At 41.1% G+C, this 19119-nt stretch overlaps 1 protein-coding gene across 1 annotated transcript in view; it reads right to left on the bottom strand.

Moving 5' to 3' along the window:
- LOC133135016 (short transient receptor potential channel 3-like) overlaps positions 1 to 19119 on the bottom strand; it is a 64825-nt gene that overhangs the window by 21031 nt on the left and 24675 nt on the right. The window contains exons 6-9 of the mRNA XM_061251747.1: positions 17117 to 17350; positions 16611 to 16875; positions 3766 to 3961; positions 909 to 1118 (exon numbers count right to left, since the gene is read on the bottom strand). Coding sequence (XP_061107731.1) covers positions 909 to 1118; positions 3766 to 3961; positions 16611 to 16875; positions 17117 to 17350 — 905 coding nt within the window. The remainder of the gene's footprint in view (positions 1 to 908; positions 1119 to 3765; positions 3962 to 16610; positions 16876 to 17116; positions 17351 to 19119) is intronic.

A 19119-nucleotide genomic window follows, 5' to 3' on the forward strand; every position in this document is an offset into this window, starting at 1 on the left:
GCGGTACTCATGATTCCTTCAATTATGGAAAGTCATCCAGAACCTGAGGCAGCAAAGGCCACACTTCCTAAGAGGTCAGGTGACCTGCAGTGGAAGATAGCCCATGGGGCCCTGTTGATGAATAGCTACCATATGCATGTTGAGGCAGGGGTCACCAACCAATGTCCTTTCTGAGACTCTTCCACATGTTTATTCTGAATGTTTTGACATTGCAGAAGTGCTGTCTTTGTTGCAGTTAATATGTGGCTGGTTGGGGTGTGTTTTTCACCTAGAGATGTTTGTTTTCGGTCCTGTGTACTCTGTGTGCTATATATAATAAAACTTCAGAAAATGTGTTTTGTGTTTACTCCGTTTCCCTTTGTCTAATACTAAATTTTGTCTAAAGATATGAAACCATTCAGTGTAACAAATACACAATAATAGAGGAAATCAGGAAGGAGGCATATAACTCTTTCACAACACTCTACATGAAAAACAAGTAAATGAATTACCAACTTTATCAGTTGCAATACTTCCAAACAATCCTTTCCCCATCCTTTTCATTGTTTGTTAAATGTTCTGCTAAAAAGATAAATTATCTTTATATCACAGATATTAACTGTACATTGTACATTTCAGTTGTGTCTGCCACTCTGGTTTTGGAAATGTATTTGAATGTGCTGCGTGGAAAGCACTGAATAAATAAAATTATGTTTGTGTGGTTTTACAAGGAGGGCAGTTTGTTGATCGGACAGCACATGTGCATCATGGTTTTAAAAAAATCTAAGTTAAAAGTAGAGTAGCAGACAGCAGACATCTAATTGACTAGAAGAGTCCCTCTTGAGCAATGAGATGAGGGTGGCCAACCCTCCGGACCACGACCCTCCCCTTCCCTGCACCTTCAGATTGCTGGGTGTCCTGGCTCATACCCTGGATTTGGAGCTGTCCATGCCCAGCTCCACATCCCTCTTCAGTGGGCCATGCTTACAGTGGAGCAGGGAGCAGACCCTCCAGAGGCACTGGAAGAATGATTTGGGACTGGGGATGATGCTGAAGGGGGGAGGGAGTGTCTTGCCGGTGTCGAAGTAGGACAGCCACAGCTTGGAGCGCGCAAACTTCCACTCCACGTCTGCGTCATCCTAAAGGGGCGAAGCTCAAAGAAGGGGTTGAGATAAAAAGATGAACACAAGACAAGAGATGATCGAATTTCAGTTTTTATTTCCTGGTATTTACACCTAAATGTGTTCAACTACTTAGAACATAGCACCTTTGGTCCACCCAATTTTTAAGTGAGCAGAAATATTGGAACAGAGAGTATTTAAGTAAATGATAGTGAATAGCACTTAATATTTGGTAGCATATCCCTTGCTTGCAATAACTGCATCAAGCCTGCAACCCATTGACATGACCAAACTATTGCATTCTTCTTTTGTGATGCTCTTCCAGACTTTTAATATAGCCTCTTTCAGTTGTTGTTTGTTTTGTGTTAAGGTTTGGTGATTGACTTGGCCAGTCTAAAATCTTCCACTTTTTCTCCATAATGAAGTCCTTTCTTATGTTGGCAGTGTGTTCTTGGTCATTGTTTTGCAGCATGATGAAGTTCCTCCCAATTAAAAGTTGGCAGACAGCATGTTTTTGTAGACTTCTGAATTCATCCTGCTGCAACCATCATGAGTTATATCATCAATAAAGATTAGTAAGCCCACTCCAGAAGCAGCCATGCATGCGCAAGCCATGACACTTCCTCCACTGTTCTTCACGGATGAGCTTGTATGTTTTGGATCATGAGCAGATCCCGTCTTCCTCTAGACTTTGGCCTTTCCATCACTTTCCTAGAGGTAAATCTTGGTCTCATCAGTCCATAAAACTTTGTTCCTGAACTTTTGTGGCTCATCTCTGTACTTCTTTGCAAATTGTCGTCTCACCTTCAGATTCTTACTACTGATGAGTGGTTTGTATCTTGTGCTTTAGCTTCTATATTGCTGCTCTCTAAGTCTTCTTCAAACGGTTGATTGAGATACCTTCACTCCTGCCCTGTGGAGATTATTTGTGATGTCACTTATTGATGTTTTGGGTTTTTTCTTCACATGTTCCTGTCATCAACTGCTATTGTTTTCCTTGGTCGACCTGTTTGTCTGTTGCTCAGTACACCAGCGGCCAGGACATTATCCCCAATGCTTGTGCAATTTCCCCTCTTTACTAAGCTTCAAAATGGCTTGCTTTTCTCCCAAAGTCACTATTTATTGTTTTATTTATTGTTTTCCCAATCAACTATTTATTGTTGTCCCAATCAATTTAACAGGACACATCTGAGCAACAACACCTGTCAGTCACATGTTCCAATACTTTTGCTCACCTAACAATTGGGTGGTCTGATACAAAAGGTGATATGTTCTTTAAATTGTTTAACAAATCTAGATAAAAATACCAAAAAATAAAAGCTAAAATTTGGATCTGTCTTCTCATGTACAAATTTTGACCTCATACACAATTGTCTTCAGTTCATAGCAAAAACAAAGGAATTGACCTTCCTTGCTGTTCCAATACTTCGGGAGGGGACTGTATATAAATGAGTGATTTTGAAATGTTGATTTTTAATATATTTGCTAAAATTTTACTTTGTCATTGTGGGTTACTGAGTGTAGATTGATGGCTTTTATCCATTTAAAATTAAATCTACAACACAATAAAGTGAAGGGGTCTGAATGCTTTCTGAAGCCACTGTATGTCATCCTGTAAGAAAGAGATAGGACCTCCCAGATAAGATGGACATGTGCCTCAAGGTGTCCAAGGGTATTTAAGCCAGGCCATATGACCAGTGTGTTGAAGGTTGCTGTACACATGCCTAGGCTAATACAGTAGATGTCACCTAATCAAGCTTGTCTTGTGAACAGAAATTGTTTGGTGAATATGTCACTGTATGCACCCATCAAATTGGGCCCATCTGAGATGCTTATCACCATCACAGTTTTGCACAAAATGAGTTGTGCACTCTCCCAGGTGATCGAATAATGCCATTTAGCAGGTTGTATTTTGCATCTGATGGAGTGATACTGCTTGCAATTAAGGAAGGGGAATTGGAAAGGTGAAGGTGCTTTAATGCTAAGCCTACATGTATCGGCTACAGTCTATTGATGATGTCAATGATGTCTGGTAATCCAGCAGAGTTACTCTTAATTTGTAGTTGTTCAACGACAGTTTATGAGAATTTGACATACCTGGGTGAATAAATCCTGAATTATATAGCAATTCAAATAGAGTAAAACAGTCAACTTCAACATGGTTATTATTAATCAGTTATTAATTATGAATAATTACTGATATTTTTTAGGGAGAATTTGTATTGTGAGCGTCGTATAAGTTTGCATTGGTTGGCACTTCCATTCAAAATAGCTCATTTTAAACCTCAATATTTCACCCATTTCAAAACCAATCTCAATGCCATATCGCAGGTCTACCAAAAACTACTACTTATTTTGGTATTGTTGCGCCATTTCTGTGTTACAGATACCCTTAAAACATTTGCATAAAACATTAAGACTTTTTGTTGTGCAAAAAGAATTTAAGAACAAATATTTTCGTACCAGTGGTTCTTGCATGAGGCCCATTGTGGTGTATATGGTTGTGTGTGCATGTGTGCTGTGTATTTGCTTGTGTATGTGTATGTTCTTCCTGTGTGTGCATACAGTATGCGTGGTCTATGTGTTTGTCCTGTCACATAAGAGATCAGTAAAGTTTTCATTAAAAACCCAACAGTTTTTTTCCAAGCAGAAAATAAGTTCTCACCTCGATCTCCTGGTATGAGCTGTTGATCATGGCGATGAGCATATTTAGCAGCACCACCACCATGGTGACGTTATAAATCCCATAGAGCACGTACCCAATGTTCTCTATAAACTTGTGGTCATATTTCAGCACCACTGATGACACCTCAGACAGTCCGAATATGGACCAGAACAGTGTCTTGAAGCTCTCCTCAACTCTACAGGGCAAGAGAGAGACATGGGGCGTGTGGGGGGGCACAGAGGGAGAGAGGGATGATTAATCAATAAATCAATATTTATTTACAAGAACATTTCACATGCTTTAGCACTAAACAAAGTGCTTCACAGATAACTTTAAACAGTCATCCTAACCTATAAAATAATTTCAGGGAGACCCACCAGAGGGGGTTTCCCTTGCAAATGAATCCAACCTGTAAGGATTCCCTCACATTTTGCTGTTTCTCAATTTGAAACTGTCAATTTGTGAGGGGAAAATGTCAATTTCTAGAATTCACTTCTGCCTGTGGTACAATTAGCTGATTTATGGGACATTTCTGTGTGATTCATTGATCTTCTTACAAATCATACAAAACATACAAATCAATTGAAAGACGTTGTTGTGTTCTGGATATTGGTGAATGTTGGGTTTCTTTTAAAATTGTCAAGGCTCAGAACACAGGAACCAAGAGCGACCTGGAAGTAATCTAATTGAGAATCTTTACTAGATGAACTGCACGGCCAGACAGGCATTGGTCAAGTACAGGCAGACGAGATTATCACAGATGAGCAAATTCATAGTAGGGGTTTGTTAACGGGGTTACAGCAGAGGAAATCCAGAACATAATGCTAACCAATGCAGCAGGTACAAAATCCAAGTAAAAAAAAACAAGTCCAATCCGAGTTTGATAATAGCAGTTCAAATACAGGCAAAAAGGGAGATCATGATTATGAGGTTACAGTGCAGACTCTCACCTTTAATTTGAAGTAATTTACCTGTATATCAGATGATCCATGTAGGAATAAATGTTTTTCCCTTTTAATACATAGCCCCCATTTTAAGGGACCAAAAGTAATTGGGCCTTATCTGCTGTTTTTGCTTAATCAGGTGTATTCAATCTCTTCAATAGCTCAGTTATAAGAAAGCTTTCAGTGTCTAGTCTTGATTCTAGGGTTTTGATTGCCTTTGGAGTCTGTTATCAATATGTGGACCAGTGTTGTGCCAATTACAGTCAAGGAAGCCATTATGAGGCTGGAAAAAAGGCCAAACAATAGGCTTACCAAAATAAATAGATTGTAACATCATTAAGAAGATGATGCACATTGCACTTGTGAGTTCAGTAACTGCAAAGGGGCTGGTCAGTCAAGAAAGACCTCTATAGTTGATGTCCGAACAATTATCACCATAATGAAGCAAAACCGCAAAGCACCTGACTGGCAGAAAATACTACGGGAGACTTCATAAACAGTCCATACGTATTTGGTGAGACTTTTTGTTGTTGTTTTGGCACTGTACTCCATCCATCCATCCATCCATCATCTTAACCCGCTTATTCTGAACAGGGTTGGGAGGGAGCCTATCCCAGCATGCATTGGGCAAAAGGCAGGAATAGACCCTGGACAGGTCGCCAGTCCATCGCAGAGCACACATACCATTCACTCACACTCATACCCACAGGCAATTTAGACTCTCCAATCAGCCTAACCTGCATGTCTTTGGACTGTGGGAGGAAAGTGGAGAGGCCCGGCCAACCAGGATTGGAAACCGAGGACCTCCTTGCTGTGAGGCGGCAGTGCTACCCACTGCACCATCCGTGCCGCCGCACTATACTCCAGCACATTGAATTTGAAATATTTAAATATTTGCATAACTAGTGCTGCAGAAGCAACTAGTGTGGTGCTTATTTGACTGGTGTGAATCACACATGGTAACTGTACAAATACTGAAAGATTATACAGTTTAGCGTAGTGGTTAAGGCAAATGACTGGGACACACAAGGTCGGTGGTTCTAATCCCAGTGTAGCCACAATAAGATCCGCACAGCCGTTGGGCCCTTGAGCAAGGCCCTTAACCCTGCATTGCTCCAGGGGAGGATTGTCTCCTGCGTAGTCTAGTCAACTGTACGTCGCTCTGGATAAGAGCGTCTGCCAAATGCCAATAATGTAATAATGTAATAATGTAATAAGCTGGTCTACAGCTTTTTATTGTACCTAATAAAGTGGTCACTTAGTATATGTGAACTCTGGTAGAAGGCAGAGACTATTGTGACACAACAGGCTTCCTTGAGCCCACAGATGTACAGGTGTACCTGGTGACAGTCTATAGACCTCCTGGCCCTTACTCTGTATGAGAAAGTGGTGATATAAGGTGACTTTAACATACACTTTGAAAATATAGATGATCCTTTTACATCTGCTTTTGTGAATTTTTTAGAATCAGCTTTGCTCAATGTTGTCGGCTCCACATAATTGGCTGGAAAAAATTGGCATAACTGGACAAGTGGTTGGGATGGAACTGTCATGACCATCGTCACTGCTAAGCTAGACTAACGAGAAATGAAAAGGCTACATGAGACGGGTGCGTGGGGGTTGGACCCAAAATGCACGACTCAGAAACAATAATGGAATAAAGTCCCGTCAGGGCTTTATTTGGGACGAATCCCAGGAGCGTAGTCACAACAAGCAAAGTCCATACACGTAGATCCAGCCAAACAGACGATAAACAAACAAAAGACACGGTGCCGAGGGCAGAGGCAAACTCGTAGTCGGTAAACGTGCAGGGAGGTCCGGTAGCAGGAGAGCTGTCAGCGGGGCTGAAGTACAGGCGGACGGCAGGCAGAGTCGTAGTCGAGGGAGATGCGGAAGTCGAAACCATAAAACAATCAGCGAGGCAAAAGTACAAAGACGGTAGGCGAGGACGTGGTCAAAAACAAGCGGTGGTCAACAAAACCGAAATCAATAAACTATGGTCGGTAAACAGGCTTGGATCGTAACGTGTAATCAATAATAGTAATGCTCAAGAGTTGCTTTGGAGTTCAAGAGGCAGACAATTTCGCGAAGAACAGTTGCGCGACTGGGCTATAAATGCGGGTGTAGACAGGTGTAGACAGTTAGTTAGAGCGTAGCAAGGAAATGGAAAACAGGTGCGATGGATGACAAGTTTAACAAGGAGATTAGTAATCGTTAGTAATAAACCTATCCTGCCCTAGCATTAGTAAATTAGTAAATGACATGCACGAGAAAGGTAAGGTAACATGAACACATGATTAGTCTTGTTAGTTTCTACCCAATCCTGATCTAGCGTTAGTCGTTTTAGTAAATAGACAAATGGAAATAATTAGGGAGTGAATGACAGAAGGAGCGAGAGAGAAAAGGCGGAACGCAAGGTTTGCGGAAAGACATGTAAAAGTGTATGCATAAACAACGACCAGTTAACGTAACAATAAACATAAATCAAAACATAATACAGAACGAAACTAAGACGATAACCATTCAACATAACAAGGTAATATAATCGTATAATCGTAAACATAACTAGACATGACGAGAAAATAAATCGTAACAAGAAATAAACTAAACAACATGACGAACCTAGACTAACATAATACATGATAAGACACTACGTGACTAAGACAACATGAATAAACATAAAACATGGCGAGACAGACCTGAAACGTGACACTACACATATGAAAGTGAGGTAAAGCCAAGATTTAAAAAACAACATCCAAAAACACCCAGCTGCTGGTAGCTTCCAGCTAGCTGAGAGCCAAGCTAACCAGCACCTCGGACCAACGCAATGCATGTCAGTAAGGGCTGTCCCATGACCGGCTATTTCCACCATAGCGGCTGGGTCTAAAAAAATGCTACTAAATCTCAGCGGGCTCTTTCCAGGCCCGGAAATGTAAGTGTCCGTCTCTGAAGTTTACAGGGCAGTTTTCTTTCAGCCTCTTTCACCTCTCCATCTGAGTGTGTGAGCTGTGTCTGCCTAAGCTGGAGGATCGCAGAGCTGGAGGGGAGAATATCCGTCCTCTACAAGATAAAGTTAGATAGCAGTTTATCGACTGATGGTTGCTACTACTACAGCTGGAGAGGAGAACTCCACCGCCCTCTGTCCAGCCACTGCTGCACCAAGCCAGGCTGAAGACCCCTGGCCCCACCTAGGAGTAAGAGCCAATGCTCTTGTCAGCTCCACACCACACCAGACAGAACCCTGGACCGCAGCTTGTGGGAGGAAACGCCGTGGCAGGCGCAAATCCCGTCCTCTTCCACCTTGGGTCCTCCAGACAGACATGTTTGTCACCTTGGACAAATTACATGACACCTCCCTGGCCAGTTGCCTCCTCCATCGTCATTAGCCAACTGCCACCTGGTGAGTTACAACCTCTACCTTTCACTATGCTTCTGATTGATACTGTTGTATCTTCTAAAAGGCTTTCCATTGCACTCTGAAGGGTTCAATTAAGAGTAATTTTATCACCATCAACACGATGCCGACGACTCCCATGTGTAAAACTGAGAGGCTTAATATGGCTCTTCTGAACATCAGGTCGCCCTCCTAGACAATGTGCCAGGTTTCTGAGTTCTTAGAAACAATATTATCCTTATTAGCTACAACAGTTTTCTTTTAACCGGCGATTTTAACCTACACATAGACAATGCCACTGATTCCATTCTCTATATAATTGTGTCGGATCACAGCTGCATTTTAAACTGAAGCTCCTGACCCGTATCTACATGATTGTATGCATTACACTGCTGCCACATAATTGTCTGATTAGATTATCGCATGAATAAGTAGGTGTAATAAAGTAATAAAGTGCTCTTGTACTGGATCTGTCGTTCCTAATAAGCCTCTATATTATATTAATCCCCATCTTCATCCCCAGGCAATGTCTCTGTAATCCCTACTATGCCATAGCCCCCACTAATAATAACTGCCTCAAGTTCCAAAAACTTTGTTTAAATGCTAGAAGCATAAAAATTAAGACATTGCAGTCTGTTGCTTCTACACATCCTCTCCGGTTCCCTTACTCCCTGCTGTCACAAGCCACCATTACTTGATTTTTGCCCTGAAAAGATTTTGTTATTGCTCTCACCATTATGTATAGCCATTGCCATTTCCATCTGGGCAGACTGGACTTGCATGCCCATTACAATTTCTATCCTCCCTGCCTCCCAAGTCCCTAGTTTAAATGATCCACATATTAAACCTCCAGATAAAGTTCTGCTTCCCTCTGCTTGCACGTGGTACTGGTAGAAGACTACCGTGGAGGTTCTGCTCCTAATCTTTTCTGCTAACCAGGCAGGCAACACACTGTGCAAGATTCCTTTTCACAAGCACAGACTATGCTGAGATTCCTTCTCACGAGCACAGACTTGCTTGACACTTGGACCAAATTACTTGAGACTTACTTGTGACTTAAATGCCTGGGCCCAACTACTCCTCTTTACCAGGTTATAAGGACTTGGTTTACACTACCGCCTACATCATGACTCAGGTCAAGTCCAAGGGGGCGGCCTGTAGTGGTTAAGGTACATGACTGGGACCTGCAAGGTTGGTGGCTCGATCCCCGGTGTAGCCACAATTAGAATATAGGCCGTACCCCTCTGCACTCAATGCAATTCGGATTTAGCACCAACCACTCAACAGAAACAGCTAACTGCTACTTTCTTGAAAGAGTAAAATCAAAATTAGATGAATTTGGTGAAATAGATGCAGGTTTTCTGGATTTAAAAAAGGCTTTTGATACTGTGAACCATGAGGTACTCCTGTCTATCCGTACTATCCTTTTTAATTTCTCCACCAATGCCATTAAATGGCATTAATTAATATCTAACAAACAGGAAACCAAGTTTACTCAATCATCTTACCTTAACTGTAACATTGTTGTTCCTCAAGGATCAATACTAGGCCCTGTTTGTTCAGCTTATATATTAATGACCAGCCGTTAGTCTGTCCACCTGTCAATATACAAGTGTATGCTGATGACACCGTTCTTTATGTACATGCTAAAAACAAAAAACAACAAGCTGCAAATAAACTAACAGCAGTCATGTATCTGATGTTTTTCTCACAGAAACTCACAGAGACTCACCAACCTGATGCTTTTGTTAAGAAAAAGAAAAACTCAAGGTGGTGTCTGATTTTAAATACCTGGGAATCATTCTAGATTCAAATCTGTCTTTTAAAAAGCATGTTAAAAAGGTGGCCAACCTGGCTAACACAATGGTCTTCAATGGTCTTCTCCCACATAGCATACTGTTTTACAAGTTGGTCACAAGCAAGCATGACAACTCTCAAACCAATCGAGTCCCTATACAAACATTCTAAAAACACTTGACTGAAAGGCCAATAGCTAGCACCATTGCCATACAGTTCAATAGTACACTCTATTTAATTTTGATAGTTTAAAACATTTTGCAGATGCTTGCCTCATCTTTAAGGTTTTACATTGGCTTGCACCTCCCCCACTGAGTCAGTTCATAATGCAGAAGGACAGCAGCGGCAGGGTAACAAGGGCAACTACCAGAGGGGACTGTGTTGTATAATACAGACATAGCAAGTTTGGACAAACAGTGTTCTCAGTCATTAAGGGAGATAAATAATTACCTAACCTTTAAACAAACTTAAGAGATGGCTTAAAGCAAACCAAAACCACTTGCAATCATGAATAATCATACTACCTCATCTTTGGATGTAAATGTTCATTAATGTGCACTGTCCCTGGTAAATAAATAAATAAATAACCTCACAGAACAGACAGTGATTACACCAAGCATGGCATGTCTATCAATTCCTTTTGAAGAGTGTTACATTATATTACATTACAGTCAGGTTCTGTGTATTGTGTCTGGTTTGCTGTCTGATTTTTCTGGATTTGATCTCTGCCTGACTGCTTTGGATTTTTGGATTTGTACCTTTGCTTGTGTGTCTCCTTGGTTTTTTAACTCTGCCTGTTTTCAACATTTACGCTCTGCCTGCCCTGCTTGTACATGTCTGCTTGGACTATGATTATTGCCTGTTTTTGGACTACGTTTTGGATCTGCCCTTTGTCATTAAAGCCTGCTTATTACGTTGTCCCTGAGTCTGCAATTGGTTCCCTTTGTCTGGTCCCTTACAATTACACTATATTTGTATATACACTAAAGGTCAAGAGTTTTAGAATGACATGTTATCAATGGCTTTCTTACTGCCACTCGACCTCTCAAACCTGCAGCTTAAAGTCTTTTGTCACAGTTGAAACTGAGACTTGCTTACTTCGACCAGCGTTAAGCTGTGCTTGAAGGTATTGTCCTGTGAGTCACCTATCATGCAAGCTGTTGACTTTCCGAAACTTGTCTTCTGCTTACAGTGTAATATTGTACAAATAATGCCCTAGAGGGTGTCGTTCCAACACTGCTTTTATACACAGGGTTTGAAAATCAACAACAAGTTTGGACACCTCGAGTAACTGTTTGCATCATCTTTCAAAGCCTAATTTACAGCTGTAAAAATGTTTTCCCAATTACCTGTTCCCTGAAAAAAGCTCTGAAATTTACAAGCCCAATTCAAAAAAAGTTTGCTTTGTAAAGTTTAAATAAAAACAGAATGCAATGATTTGCAAATCTCATGAACCCATATTTAATTCAGAATAGATCATAGAAAACATATCAGATATTTAAATTGAGAAAATGTACCATTTTAAGGAAAAAGTAATTTTGAATTTGATGGCAGCAACACGTCTCAAAAAAGTTGGAACGGGGGCAATAAAAGGCTGGAAAAGTAAGTAGTACCAAAAAGAAAGGTACATTTTGCAATTAGGTTAATTGGCAACAGGCCAGTAACATGATTGGGTATAAAAAGAGCATCTTAGAGAGGCAGAGTCTCTCAGAAGTAAAGATGGGCAGAGGATCACCAATCTGTGAAAACTGGGTCTACTAATTGTGGAAAAATTTCAGAATAATATTCCTCAACGTAAAGTTGCGAAGACTTTGAAAATCTCATCATCTACCGTACATAATATAATCAAAAGATTAAGAGAATCTGGAGAAGTCTCTGTGCGCAAGGGACAAGGCCGAAAACCAATACTGGATGCCTGTGATCTTCGGGCCCTCAGACGGCACTGCATTAAAAACAGGCATGATTCTGTAACAGAAATCACTGCATGGGCTCAGGATCACTTTCGGAAATCATTGTCTGTGAACACAGTTTGCCGTGCCATCCACAAATGTAAGTTAAAGCTCTATCATACAAAGAAGAAGCCATCTGTGACCATGATCCAGAAACGCCGTTGTCTTCTCTGGGCCAAAGCTCATTTAAAATGGACTGAGGCAAAGTGGAAAACTGTTCTGTGGTCAGACGAATCAAACTTTGAAATTGTTTTTGGAAACCATGGACGCCGCGTCCTCCGGACTAAAGATGAGAGGGATCATCCGGCTTGTTATCAGCGCTCAGTACAAAAGCCTGCATCTCTGATGGTATGGGGGTGCATTACGGCCTATGGAATGGGCAGCTTGCACATCTGGAAAGGCACCATCAATTCTGAAAGGTATATAGAGGTTTTAGAGCAACACGTGCTCCCATCTAGGCAACGTCTTTTTCAGGTAAGGCCTTGCATATTCCAGCAAGACAATGCTAAACCACATACTGCATCTATTACAACAGCATGGCTTCGGAGAAGAAGAGTCCGGGTGCTGAACTGGCCTGCCTGCAGTCCAGACCTTTCACCAATTTAAAACATTTGGCGCATCATGAAATGAAAAATAAGACAAAGAAGACCCAGGACTGTTGAGCAGCTAGAATCCTATATCAGACAAGAATGGGACAACATTCCTCTCCCAAAACTCCAGCAACTGGTCTCCTCAGTTCCCAGACGTTTACGGACTGTTGTTAAAAGAAGAGGGGATGCTACACAGTGGTAAACATGGCCCTGTCGCAACTTTTTTGAGACGTGTTGCGGCCATCAAATTCAAAATTACCTTATTTTTTCCTTAAAATGGTAAAATTTAAATATTTAAAATTTTAAAAGTTTAAATATTTGATATGTTTTCTATGTTCTATTCTGAATAAAATATGGGTTTATGAGATTTGCAAATCACTGCATTCTGTTTTTATTTACATTTTACAAAGCGTCCCAACTGTTTTGGAATTGGGCTTGTACATTATTTTTCATCTTTCGGTGACCTAAACTTTCTTTTTAAACTCAGGCAGTTTACCACTTACATTTTCAGGTTATTCACTAGACTTGAACTGCTTAAATGGAAAAATACAAACTGGAAAAATGTGGGTGTTATAAAACTTTTGACCCATAGTGTAGTATACACACCATTACGTTGAGATATTGCACCCTTAGGGTATTATCCACAGCTATCCAGATTGACTTACAAAATGCACAATTTTAAAAACTACAAGAATTTTGGAGAAATATACTCAATTGTCCATTGGAAAATCTTCCTTATAAAACAGGTAGGACAAATCTGTTGGTTCCTAGCAGTGATAAAACAACTATGTACCACTGCTATGAGTTCAAATGCTTGTTTACAGTTCTATTTAAAGTATCACTCCGTGGCAAAGCAGCCATTCAAGTCAAAATTAGATGCACATAAATCGCCTTGCAACAATGTTGCCCAGGATTTGCACGTTAGCAGGCACACACTCGGTCCAGTTCCACATGATTCAGAAACTAGCCAATGCGGCTCTTGATTTGAGAGACAGATTTGTGTGTCCGTAAGCAGGCAGAAGCGCGAGAGCTCTAGGATGGCCGAACTTGTGGACCAGAGAAAGCACAGCAACGCTACTCCAAATAATAAAATGAGTAGACCTACTCAACGTGATCCCACTGATATTAGACAGTTTCAGTGCTTGTACAATGGGAATGCACAAATAAACATAAAAAGGCATAAACTCTTGTTTGCTCACTCTATGTTGTTAGCAAGCTAACTACCTTGCGTGTTTGGCAGAACAACGTTAGAGTTTATTAACCGTTTGACACTATCTGAGTTTATTTTGTAAAATTGGCCAATTAATATGAATGTATTATTTAAAGGTACAATAGGTAATTTCGGACACCTAACGGCCAAGAGAGGAATTGCAACAGCAAACAACCTCAAACCACAACACTGTTTATGCTTCCCACAGTCTATGAATATAACATGTAATATAAAGCGTTATTGTACAGTTCATTGTTGTCGTGCACTGTTTTGGAAAGCTGACAGTGAGAAATTTTTTGTTAATTTATTAAAAATAAAAAACTAAGAAATCACATGTACATAAGTATTCACAGCCTTTGCTCACCTTTGGCAGCAATTACAGCCTCAAGTCTTTTTGAATATGATGCCACAAGCTTGGCACACCTATCTTTGGGCAGTTTCGCCCATTCCTCTTTGCAGCACCTCTCAAGCTCCATCAGGTTGGATGGGGAGCGTCGGTGCACAGCCATTTTCAGATCTCTCCAGAGATGTTAAATCGGATTCAAGTCTGGGCTCTGGCTGGGCCACTCAAGGACATTCACAGAGTTGTCCTGAAGCCACTCCTTTGATATCTTGGCTGTGTGCTTAGGGTCGTTGTCCTGCTGAAAGATGAACAGTCGCCCCAGTCTGAGGTCAAGAGCGCTCTGGAGCAGGTTTTCATCCAGGATGTCTCTGTACATTGCTGCATTCATCTTTCCCTCAATCCTGACTAGTCTCCCAGTTCCTGCCACTGAAAAACATCCCCACAGCATGATGCTGCCACCACCATGCTTCACTGTAGGGATGGTATTGGCCAGGTGATGAGCGGTGCCTGGTTTCCTCCAAACATGACGCCTGGCATTCACGCCAAAGAGTTCAATCTTTGTCTCATCAGACCAGAGAATTTTGTTTCTCATGGTCTGAGAGTCCTTCAGGTGCCTTTTGGCAAACTCCAGGTGGGCTGCCATGTGCCTTTTTCTCGGAGGTCTACAGACAATTCCTTTGACTTCATGCTTGGTTTGTGCTCCGACATGCACTGTCAACTGTGGGACCTTATATAGACAGGTGTGTGCCTTTCCAAATCATGTCCAATCAACTGAATTTACCACAGGTGGACTCCAGTTAAGCTGTAGAAACATCTCAAGGTTGATCAGTGGAAACAGGATGCACCTGAGCTCAATTTTGAGCTTCATGGCAAAGGCTGTGAATACTTATGTACATGTGATTTCTTAGTTTTTTATTTTTAATAAATTTGCAAAAATTTCAAAAAAACTTCTTTCATGTTGTCATTATGGGGTGTTGTGTGTAGAATTCTGAGGAAAAAAATGAATTTATTCCATTTTGGAATAAGGCTGTAACATAACAAAATGTGGAAAAAGTGAAGCGCTGTGAATACTTTCCGTATGCACTGTAACTAGCTGGCTATATAACTAAGATATGATAGTCAAGCACAAATGATGCAACTGTAACTTACAGTTTGAGAGAAATTAAGGTTTAGCGAAACACGGATGATAGAACACGTAGAGATAAAACATGTAGCTCCCAAAATTGCACTCCAGACAAGTGATCACTAAAACTCTGTATACTATTGCTTAATCTAGTTAGAAAACAATACCAGTTCGCTATCAGTAACAACAAGAAAATTAGCTATTATTAGCTTCCCAAATTTACAAATATCAACCTGAAGCACAATGCTTGTGCAATCGCTACTATGTTCATATTGCCTATATTTCATCCTAAGTGGATATTTGTAAAGGCTAAGTGGATATTTGTCAAGCTAACTATAGCTAATCTGCTTGTAGCTACTGATAACAAACTGGTATTGTTTTATAACTAGATATGTAGTCTTCGCTTGGATAATAAGCAACAGTATACAGAGTTTCAGGGATCGCTTGTCTGGAGTGCAATTTAGGCACGAACAATCAGAATACGCCATTGGCTGTGGCAGTTAGAACCAATTTGAAACCAATGAGCTTGAATTGTTGTACAGCTGTTTTGATACAGATTGACAGCCCGACAAATGAACACTTTGAAACCCAAATTTAAGGCCTATAAACACAGGCAGAGGGTGAGTCAACATGTCAGTGTGCCTTTTTCAATGATCTTGTAACAATATTTTAACACAAACAATGTTTTAACACAAAAATCTTGCCTATTGTACTTTTAAGCAATAACTCAGGACAGGACATAGTATATAGAAATGTTATCACAGCTACAGGGATTGCGGCCCTCCGGTCGGGCCAAACAACACCCCTTTAGGGTGGCATTGGCTCAGGCAGTAAGAGCCTGCCCTGGGTGTGTCGAAGGGTTCCTGCGCAAGACACCTAACCCTCAAATGCTCCTGACAAGCTGGTTGGTGCTTTACATTACATTACATTATTGGCATTTGGCAGACGCTCTTATCCAGAGCAACGTACAGTTGATTAGACTAAGCAGGAGACAATCCCCCCTGGAGCAATGCAGGGCCTTGCTCAAGGGCCCAACAGCTGTGTGGATCTTATTGTGGCTTACGGGAATCGAACCGCCAACCTCGCGGGTCCCAGTTATGTACCTTAACCACTACGCTACAGGCCACCCCATGGCATGGCAGCCAATGGCCATTGGTGTGTGATTGTGAGTGTGTGTGTGAATGAGTGAATAAGAAGCATCACTTGTACAGCGCTTTGGATAAAGGCATTATATAAATGCCAGCCATTTACCATTTAGCTGTGATAAAAGTTCTATACACCACTGCCTGTCATGAGTTATGGCTCAAATAATACATTAATATTAATTGGCCATTTTACGAAACAAACTCCCTGAGTTATAAGCCTGGTTCCCTAAGGTCTGCCTTCCCAGTTTATTTCAAATCTCCTGTTCACATGAGTGAAATATCTATTCGTCAAAAATTCATATTTTCATAATAGTTGTGTGGTGTTGGCCAGCAGGATGTGCACTCACGTGGTGAAGGCGGGGTTGACCTTCGCACCCAGGTAGTATGAATACAGTATGAACATGCCAATCATGAAGGCGAGGAACACCATGATGAAGAGCACCATGAATTTGAAGATGTCCTTGACGGTCCGACCCAGAGAGATCTGCAGGGGACCAAAACTCTCATTGGCCGGCAGGATGTAGGCAATACGTGAAAAGCTCAGTACCACGGCGATCGCGTACAGACCCTCCGAGATCAGCTGGGGGTCTGATGGCAGCCATTTGTCCCTCGCTGGAAGAGAGAGAATGCCAACAGGCCAAGCTCAAATAAACCTGGAGTTATAGGCCAATTTCCCTTACCATTATACAGTGCTATACTACTACCCTCAGACATGTATGTGTGACTATAACACACAAAACAAATGTTTGTGTGGTTGTATTTTACTTTATGGAAAGAGAATATGCTGAAAGTATCTTTAAATAATGAATACTATTAAGATTTAACACTAGCCTTAGTCTCATGGTCTTCTTACCGTAGGTGAAGTATACAATGTCAGGGGGTAGAGACACCAAGGAGAGGTCGCTAGTGTGGATCTTCTCATCCACATATCTCTGGGCTTTGGTGGCTTGGAGGAAGGCCAGGAAGCGGGCGGTGAAGGCGGCAATGAATATGGATAGCATGCTGAAGTCCAGAACATTCCAGAGCTGCAGGATGTACTCCCTGGGGCCCTCTGTCCAAAGCTCCTTACACTCCGACCACATCATCCCTGAACAGAGCAACACTATAACCAACCCACATCATTCTTGTCCAGAACCACTCCATACTCATCCACAAACCAAACCATTCAAAAACGAGTTTTGTGTTTCATTTGGCGTTTTGCCTCTGTGCCAAGAATGCCACCGGCCGGGAAAAAATACTTCCACGGTACCCTTTTCTTGAAATATCTTGTTCTTGTCAATTTATACATGGTAATGCAGTTGCTAACCTACCATGTGACTAGAGTGTTAACAATGTATTTCACACACTGATTAGGGAAATCTGTGAAAAACTACTCAACAGAGCTGCGTTCCATTCAGAGTCGGAGGTCGATATTTGCCAGTTGAGAATTCCAACTTCCGAGCTCCAAGCATTCCAGGTGCATGACAAAAAAAGTAAACAATGTGGCAAGTGTATAACAAGGAGTTCCACAGGCGCCAGCTAAAAGGCCGACTACACAGCTCTGTAGGCTGGCTACTGAAAAAATTGGAGAACCCCTTGGTATACCCATTTTCGTATCTGTTAAAAAGGTTTATCCTTTTTTTTTAGATTTTTCTCCCAATTTGGTAGCCAATTGTACCCCATCTAATCCAATTAGTGTTTGCTGGGGGATACACCCCGGTCCTCGGAGTGCAACTGCAACAAACTGCAACCACAAGTCCTCTGCATCTTAGCCTGTTGTGCCACCGCGGCTCTAATAAGGTTTATTCTTAAAACTCAAGAATTGTATAATTAAGAGAAGTAGATATAGACACAGAAGCTTGCATTATGTTGGCTACTGTATAATCTGTTGAGAATCTCTTTTAGATTTGTTTTATAGTGTAACTACGGAGAAAGCTAGCCGATTAATTTGGTCTCTGCCCAGGGAAAACACCCCCCAGCTCTACGGGAATGTCCTGGAGAGACCCTTTTTTCTAAATGCTGATGGGTCAAAAGGCGGTGCTTTTATATGCATAACCTGCCCCGGACCAGGTTCACCGTGTAGCATATGTTGCCCTGGAGATATACCACAATTTAAATAAACTAAGATTCATAGTAAGGGAACCCCAGGGTTAGAGCTTAAATGACTTTGCTAACCCTGTAATCTCGCTTCGTAGCACACACCACCAGGACAATTGGCCTTTCCTTATCCATTTTTTAACTGAGTAAACACATAATAACCGGCAGCATGTTAATACGTTTTTATAGGGTGTATATTTTAACAGTGGTGGCTCCTGAGCTGAGCTAGAATATATCCCCTTAAACTAATTATTGCTCTTGACCTGTTTCCAGTCAGTTTCCTTGATTAACAAGTTTGCCAAAGATGGGAATAATGAATTGGCAGGTAAACACATAGCTTCTTTCTTCATGCCATATTAGAGCGATCAAACGATTAAATTTCAGACACTTCGTCGCTAGAAAGTCTGCACAATGTAATTCAATTTACGAGGATAACGTTGAATTTACAGCATACACAAAAAAATCTACTGTGTTGCAATAAAGGCTATCTAACCTGAGTTTGATTGTTTAAATTACTAAAATAGCATATTGACAGATACATCTTTGCCATAAATATTCACACAGAATGAGTGCATAAAACAAAGAGTAGCTACATATATTAAACATTTTGAATAACGTTGATTGAAATGTACGCAAATAAACAGTTCTACTTCTGTTTTACCTAATTGAGTAAAGTGGCTCCACCTGATAGTACCAACACTTTGTGACTTAATCACATTGTTAATCAAGGAAAATGACTGAAAACAGGCCAAGACCAATAATTACTTTGAGGGAATATTT

The sequence above is a fragment of the Conger conger genome, chromosome 8 (genome assembly GCF_963514075.1).
Source record: "Conger conger chromosome 8, fConCon1.1, whole genome shotgun sequence".
NCBI classification, from domain to species: domain Eukaryota; kingdom Metazoa; phylum Chordata; class Actinopteri; order Anguilliformes; family Congridae; genus Conger; species Conger conger.